Source organism: Lathyrus oleraceus, chromosome 2, assembly GCF_024323335.1.
Source record: "Lathyrus oleraceus cultivar Zhongwan6 chromosome 2, CAAS_Psat_ZW6_1.0, whole genome shotgun sequence".
NCBI lineage: Eukaryota > Viridiplantae > Streptophyta > Magnoliopsida > Fabales > Fabaceae > Lathyrus > Lathyrus oleraceus.
This window is the reverse complement of record NC_066580.1, coordinates 12220132-12228960: the sequence shown is the minus strand read 5'-3', so window position 1 is coordinate 12228960 and position 8829 is coordinate 12220132. Positions and strand designations below refer to the sequence as shown.

General features: G+C 35.8%; 1 protein-coding gene across 1 annotated transcript; it reads right to left on the bottom strand.

Moving 5' to 3' along the window:
• Positions 1-892: 892 nt before the first annotated feature.
• On the bottom strand, positions 893-5553 carry LOC127117639 (glycerophosphodiester phosphodiesterase GDPDL4). The gene is made up of 9 exons (XM_051047716.1): positions 5127-5553; positions 4498-4791; positions 4250-4371; positions 3667-4165; positions 3398-3436; positions 2963-3247; positions 2183-2328; positions 1517-2003; positions 893-1434 (listed from the first exon to the last, which is right to left on the bottom strand). The coding sequence occupies exons 1-9, from the start codon at positions 5227-5229 to the stop codon at positions 1139-1141; spliced, it is 2271 nt and encodes a 756-aa protein (XP_050903673.1). The 5' UTR covers positions 5230-5553; the 3' UTR covers positions 893-1138.
• Positions 5554-8829: the final 3276 nt, after the last annotated feature.

The following is an 8829-nucleotide window of genomic DNA, read 5'->3' as shown; positions in this document are numbered from 1 at the left end:
TTTAATTATAAATGTTGCATGTTATGAGAAATTTGACGCTTATTTTAACCATCTATAAAATAATACAAATAATATAAAACTATTTACACTGATAATAATTAATTTCTAACAATAAATATCTAGATTACTAAATCAAAATTATTTTTTAATTTATACCAATTAAATTTCATAATATTTTCTACTTTCTATAAATATTTTTTATACAATTATATTTTAATTTATACCAATTAAATTTCATAATATTTTCTACTTTCTATAAATATTGTTTATACAAATTAGTTAAAATAATTTTTTTTAACTGCGAACACGTCTCTATAACCTTTATAAAGTTTGATTTATTTTATAGAACAAGTTTAATCAAATAATTTTTAACCGGTTTATTTTCACCTTAACAATTTACTAATTAAATGTACTAGAAATTTTAAACAATCTAGTTAATTGTTTAAAAATTGATTATGAAACCAGTTATGTTTTTATTAAATCGGTTTTAAAAAAGGTTTCTAAATCGAATCCATTATATTGATTATGATGTGAATATGAACACCCCTAACCCTACCAACTGAAAAGTTATTATGACGGGTGACCACAAATATTTTGCATGACAAATAGATTTTTTGTTTTTTTGTTTTTGTTTCAAATTCAGTAAAGTTCCTCTTTATTTCAACCACTTAGACATTAATACTTATTTATGGTCAAGGTCGTGTAGATAAAGCCGATCAACATGCTTTCATCCAATTGAGTTTTAGCAAAATCATTAAATCTTTGTCATTTTTCGGTGGTCCAAACTGCAGCATTTGTTTGTTTTTTTCTTCACCAATCGTTATCATTGATCACATGCAACCTCCACAATTCTTTAAACAATCTCCACCACTTTTATCTATAACCACACTACTAACCAAAAATAAATTGTAAATAATCATCTTCATCAATTTAACAAACATTTTGACTTGTTTTGCAAACAATTGGTACTAATACACACTAATTCCAAGAAATAAAATTTTAAGTTGGTAATAAAGGCAAGATCTTAGAGTGAAGCCTTCACACACTTACATCACTCATAATTTTACTCTCATTTTTAAGAATCCTTAAACTGTTCTATAATTAAAAATGTTATCTACTATTGTATTCTCTCTAGCACTCAAAGCAAAAGAAAAGAAGCTACAAACACAGCTACATTGGATAAGAAGCAGACAGTAGTAACCTTAGGCTGTGCATTTTTGGGTACAGGCTGATCTAGTGGCGAAGGTGCTGATGATCTTGTAGCAACATCGGGCAAAGGTGGCTCTAACACTTCAGATTTAGTCAAGAGAGGGAGTGAAGCCGGAGCCGGAGCTGGAGCCATTGATTCCTGGCTAATGAGTGTATAGAGATCACCTGCTTTAACAGGTTGCATGTAAGGAGGTGTCTTAACACCCAAGTTTAAGCATCTGTTTTCTGCAGAAGAATGGAGAACATTTATTGTCAAGAATTGACAGATAACAAACTTGATGGTACAATAGAATTTTCTAGCACTTACTTCTGTATCTAGAAGCAGTTTTAGGGAAGTCTGTAATGATCCCGTCAATTTCTGCATCCTGAACAAATGAATTGATATCCACAGTTGAATCTGACAAGAAATCCCATGCCTGAGATACAAACTCATTGCTGAATGTTTCTACAAAAACTGAGAGGTTAGAAGCTTTTAGCTTTGGCACGATCCTTGTTTTAGAGCTGGTCAGAAAGCCATTATCCCAAGGAAATACAGATTTCTTGTTGATAACCACAGCATCTGCAAAGCTTTTTATATACTCAACAGCTTCGTTGGAAGCATCATAGACAATCTCGTCAATCTTGTAGACAAGCTCATAGTTGGTTTTCTCCTTAAACTTCAGCAATACAGCGCTATTGGTGGATTGAATATAAACTTTCTGGCTTCCCGGTTTATCATAACCTGCGCTTCTCAAAGCATCAATGACCGTATCAGTCACACCTAACCCCTGCTTTTCTGCAAGATAGGCTGCATTCTGATAAGAGAAGAACACGACATAATGTTATTCAATAGAAAATCGAAGAAAACTAAATTCAAAACAAAACATTTATAAGCTCAGAATATGCAATTTATATAAATCGCCTCAATGCCAAAATAGAAAACAATCAGAAAAAACGGATCCTATACACAAATAATAGGCATGGAAAAATGCACCTCAACAGTGATCAGGATGCCTGATAAAGTACTCTCATTTTTTGTCATAGACAAGAAATCTGATAATGTTACAAATGTCCCAGTGTTCACATATTTTGGATTTCTGAACAATTCGAACCCTTTTGCGAAAGGGTTCAATATTGAGGCTGCAGGGAAAATGGAGAACAGAAATATGTCAAGAACCTTCTTATTACTTCATATATTTTTCACTCAAAAATATACTTCAGATATTTTATTTCTTCATCTTCATTACAATGCAAATCAATAACAACATCAGGTAGCAAAAGACAGCTTTTATCTAATAGTTCAAGATCCTTTTGGTATGAGCTATCCATTTACTTAATAACTATGCTTTGCCGAGATAGTTCCAATAGGTTCTGGTTTAATGAAAGATGGCTAAATTTAATTTCCAACAAAAAACACTAAAATATATGGAAGTGAAAATTTCCGTGGAAAATTATATGTAAAACATTGGTTTCTGATAAAGCGAAGTTCTAAGCAAACCTTCCCCATTATTTCAAAAACAAAGTTTGTTATAATGTGTGTCTGTGTCGTTCTAAATTTTAGCTTAGTGAAGTATCAGTGAATCACCCCGCGTGTGTGTTTGGTAAACTGGAAAATCACAGTAAACACAATGGGACAGAAGCTATGCTTTGTAGAGTTTGCCAACCATGCTTTTAGACAAGTCTGTGTCACTATTCACCACCATGAAAATATAGAAATGCAGAAGAATATTAGACAGCAGAGTAACTAAAAACTACAAATGTTTCTTTGACTTACGGGTCAGGCCTTTTATATCAGTCCACGTCAAGTTGAAGGCAAATACGCTCTCACCAGATTTGATCTCAGGGATGATAATGGAATAACCCATGAAACTTGTTTTAGCAACTGTGGTACTCCCTAGAAGATCAATGGAGTTTAAGCAAAATGGTGTTCCATCCTTGGACATTTGAACGGGACAGTCAAGAACATCCACACCATCCGATATGGCCTTATTATATGCTACGTCGGTACAAGCTGGATAATCTCCACTTGCTCCATAGTTTGAGATAATCAAAGTTCTATCTGAGTCATAAAGAAAAGTGAGAGCAACAAGTTACTAACAGTGAAGACTATGTTATAATGCTCCCATAGGACGATGGAATAATGCACTGAAACAAATAGAAATTATTAATGAACAAGAGAATACATATTCCAAATCAAAATAAAAAGCACCTCTTTTCGTAGCATTGGTGTCAAGTTGTGAAAAGCAACCTGCATAATGAGAAAAAAACTCAACATCTTCCCAAATAGAAATACACTAGAAATTCATATCAATTTCACACCTATATCTTATGTATTACAGGATGTAAAAGCATTTTAAGATTGATGAACAAAATGCCACTTTGGAAAGTTAAGAATCATGCAAAACCTAGAGAATGAAAATTTTGTATTGGCTTCAATGCATTGTAATTGTGGCAAGCCGTTTGTACAAAATAACTTACCTATAGCTGCAGATGGAGTTATGGGATTATCGGACAGCACACCATCAACGGAGAAGGTACCATTATCAATGAATTGGAGGTACTCAGAAAGAGGATCATAACTGTAATTAAAGCTAAGTAAGGCATCATTTGAAAAACCTGATGCATAAACTTCCAGTCCCACTTTATGTGCATCTGAGACCAAAGAGGTATGTGGCTGTAGATAATGAGCATCTTCAGGCCATATGTATCCCTTGGGAACAAGAATTCCAGAAGCAAATGTCTTGATAAACGTAAGTTTTTTTAAAAGCGAGCCGTAAGTCTGATTGGTTGATGGGTCTGTGTCATTCTTATCGAGAAACCGGAAGACAAGTTTTGTTCTTTTTGCATTGACGAGTGGTTTAATACTTTTCAGAAAACCAATCTCAGGTGATGAGATATAACTGACATGCACTTTCTTAGAAACAGAAAGTACAAAGCTTTTCATGTTCAACTTATGTTGTCTGTAGAATCTATCATGCTGCAAAATATCATAGAAAACAAGAGTTAATTTTAGAACATACAAAAGACTAAATGATGATAATTGACTATGCATTCCATCTACCTGAATATTCAACCACAAAGTTGCTGTTTGTGTTTGTGCCATTAGTTTTGTTACATCATTGATGGTAAGAATCTGAAAAAAGCCATCAAACTCGGGTGACCGAGATTCTACACCCTGTCTTACTGTCAAATAACATTTTTTAAAAAGGTTTAGAAACCATGATAAGAAATAATTCCAAACTAACAAAAAAGCCACAAACACATACATGGCATAGAGAAGACTAAATCTTCAACATGAACTAAACTTACAGCGGACATTGTATAAATCCTCGAAGGTGTAATCAACAGAAAAATATCCAGTGGTCTGTACACCATTAACTAAGTAACTCCTACTTTTATTTGGGAAAACAGATGAGATTACAGTAGATCGGTCAAGGTTGACATCTGGAAGGCAAACCCCAACTTCATCTTTCGTCAATTGCACATCGCACCATATAGCGACATCGGGGACGCTCGTTTGTAAGGCCAAAGCATAAGCAGTGTAACTGGAATCAGGAAATATACCCGAAAAACCACCATGTGCTATGACCAATGGTGGACTTCCTGCAAAACAATCACACAAAGTAAGTCACAATGCACCTAGCATAGCATAGAATGGAAAACTGTATCAAGTTTTGAGATTAGATCAAGAACTATACTTCAGGTCCAAATTAGATAAGCCTCTAGCTAACAAAAATCTCTCAAGTTAATCAATGCCATTGTTCATTCTTCCAATTTTAGTATGTGATTTAGGCATGCATGAAAAAGTTGATGAATCGGCATTTATGAGAAATGAAAATTAAAATCCAACCCTAATAAGTATTAAGTAGTACTAACTAAGCTGAAATTAGCAACTACACATTCAAATTTCATAAGCACGTTACGTGTATAAACCATACCAGTGAGTGTTTTCCATTGAGATCCATTATTGTTAGCAGAAACGGAAGAAGATACCAGTAGCAACTGAAGAAGAAGAAGAAAGAAAGCGCGTGGTTTACACATTGCAGCAAATTTGAGAAAATGCTTACAGTGATGAAGTGAACCAAACCAAAATAAAGACAGAGAGAAGCGTAGAGTACACGTGGCGGATGGTGATTGGCGGTGTTCACAGATGGCGAAAAAGAAAGAAATAGCCGTTTTTGATGAATTTCCATTTTCAGCTTCCAACGTCAAATGCAAGAAAAAAGAACCAATTTGGGATTTTTATTACCATTTTTGATAGTATGAAAAAACAAAAAACAAAGAATTGTAGAAGAAAAAACCAAACTCTTTTTTGTTATTATCATGATAGTGATAAGAAATTAAGAACAAATTTGGGATTTGAATTCGCGCGTTCTTTTTCGTATGAGCTGTAGGAAGGTGGAAACTGAAAATGGATATAGCTACTTTTTAACAAAAATCGCGCTAAAAATAAATATTTGGATAGTAATTTCTAGAATACTGTAAAAGTCGCGTAATATGTAGTATAGTAACTTTATTTTAATGAATTCTTTACATATTAATTATAAGTAAATAAAATCAAGTCAACATCCTACTACTTTAAATTTTGGTTTGGTTGGATATAATGTTATGTCATTATTTTATATTAATTTATTTAAAACTAATTTATATTTTAAATTAATTTTATCTTTATAATATCCGTACAAATATTTGTCTATTTAAAAAAATTCATCATTAATAATTTATAAAATATATAATAAATGAGATTTTGAGTTAGTTGATGTTTTAGAAGTTTGATTAGAGGTCTCGGATAAAAAGGGCCGAAATATAGTTGCGGATCATTTATCGAGGCTAACTGAGACAAAAAAGAAGGAATTATTTTTGAACGATTATTTTCTGGATGACAAACAAAGTGCAATAATTCATAAGGAAACACCTTAGCAACCGAGTGTTACCCCAGGCCTGGATTATTAGCGGAATAAGAAATTCTTCTCAAATCTTAATCATTACTATTAGGATAAACCTCTGCACTGGAGAGCATAACGATCCATTGTCATAATTTCGCCTATGGAAGTCATGCAAGCACATCGAAAACTATTACAACACTTCTGTTGATATTTGTAAATATAGTATTAAGAATATGTGTATATCGAATAGTCCCACATCGACTATATCATGTAATTAGTTATAATCTCTTTATATATAATAAAGTCTCCGTAGTGCTTTTCAAGACACACGGTTATTCAAATGTCTCTTAGTCTCCTAATTCAACATGGTATCTAGAGCCTGCTAAGAGGCAATTCTTTCTTCGCTGTGCTTTACCCGGTTGACCCACTGTCTTCCGGTGAATTATTATTATTATTATTATTTTATTTTTTTTTGCAAACCGTGTCATCACTCCGGTTTGCCTCTCACTTTTCAAAATTCTCCGGTTACCTTCCAGCAAAAGCGCCTCTTCCGATCCAGCCGCTCCCCACTTTTCATCGGCAGAAACCTCCGCACGTGACAGCACCTCCGACGGTTGATCCCGACAATTTTTCCACCGCTCCACTCTCCATAGGGTAATTGTTTCAGATCCGATACTCATGGCTACTCCTCATAACTTTACGCCAAACTACGATGATTTCCTCAGGTGGTATCAAAATTATCAGAACTTAGATTCTACTGCTTCGGTAGCACACACTGGTAATTCATCTGCTTGTCTCTCTCAATCATCTTCTCTTGGATCTTGGATCCTTGATTCTGGTGCGTCTGATCATGTTACCGGTAATAAAAATCTTTTCTCTTCCCTCTCTACATCCGGTTTCTTACCTACTATAACTTCTGCCAATGGTTCTCAAACCCGATCTGAAGGGATTGGTTCTGTTCAAATTCTACCTTCTCTCTCTGTTACTTCTGTCCTCTATGTACCTAATTGTCCATTTAATTTACTCTCAGTCAGTCGTTTAACTCGTTCTCTTGATTGTAGTGTCACCTTCACTAACAATAATGTTACCCTGCAGGATCGGAGTTCGGGACGGACGATTGGTGTCGGATGTGAGTCTCAAGGCCTTTATTACCTCTCAGTGTCATCTCAGACATGCTCAGCCAAAGATTCTCCACTCACTATCCATGCTCAGTTAGGTCATCCCAGTCTTTCCAAACTACATAAGTTGGTGCCAAATTTATCAAAGGTATCTAATTTACATTGTGAGTCGTGTCAGCTAGGGAAACACACTCGTGGTCAGTTTCCCAATCGAGTCGATAAACGAGCTTCGTCCCCTTTTGCTTTAGTTCACACCGATGTTTGGGGTCCCTCGCGTACTGTCTCTACTCTTGAGTCTAGGTATTTTGTCACCTTTATTGATGATTTTTCACGTTGCACGTGGTTATTTTTAATGAAGAATAGGTCTGAATTATTTTCTATTTTTGAACAATTTTATCAAGAAATAAGAACTCAATTCGGTGTGTCTATCCGTACCTTAAGAAGTGATAATGCCCGTGAATATTTATCCCAACAATTTCAGAATTTTATGTCACGCAATGGTATTCTCCATCAAACATCTTGCCCTCACACACCTCAACAAAACGGGGTAGCCGAACGCAAAAATCGGCATCTTGTAGAAACCACTCGAACCCTACTTCTCCATGGTAATGTTCCACTTCGGTTTTGGGGGGATGCTGTGCTAACGGCGTGTTACCTTATAAATCGCATGCCCTCATCTGTCCTTAACAATAAAATCCCTCATTCAATCCTTTTTCCCAATTCCCCACTTCACCCAATTCCTCCTCGAGTCTTCGGGTCCACATGTTTTGTACACAATCTCTCTCCTGGTCTTGATAAACTCTCAGCTCGATCACTAAAGTGTGTCTTTCTTGGTTATCATCGATCCCAAAAAGGTTATCGTTGTTATTCACATACTTTACAACGATACCTAGTATCGGCCGATGTTACCTTCTTCGAGTCGGTTCCATATTTCGAGTCCAGTCACGTAACTCCAGAACCCATTCAAGAAAGTACTCCCACACCTTTTCCGACAGTTATTAATGTCCCGCCTGCCATTATCCCCCATCAGTCTAGGGCTCCTGACCCACCCACTTCTCGACCACTTCAAACATATCAGCGTCGTCACCCAACGTCTGTCGTTCCTGTCCCTGAAGTCATACCTGTCCCTGAAGTCATACCTGTCCCTGAAGTCATACCTGTCCCTGAGGTCATTGAAAACTCTCATCCGACGCCTCCGTCATCACCGGATCTGATCCTGCAACCTGAGTCCGATCTTCCAATTGCCCTTCGAAAAGGTATACGTCAAACACGAAATCCTTCTCCACATTATATTGATTTATGTTATCATCGTCTTTCCCCTTTGCAGTATACTTGTTTGTCTTCTTTGTCTTTTGTTTCTATTCCTAAAACTCCAGGTGAAGCATTATCTCACCCTGAGTGGAGGCAAGCAATGATTGATGAAATGTGTGCTCTTCAAAGCAGTGGTACCTGGGAACTGGTTCCTCTACCCCATGGGAAATCTTTAGTAGGTTGTCGTTGGCTTTATACAGTGAAGGTTGGTCCAGATGGTAAGATTGATCGATTTAAAGCTCGTTTGGTAGCCAAAGGATACACTCAGATTTTTGGATTGGATTATAGTGATACCTTTTCACCTGTAGCCAAGATGGCATCTGTTA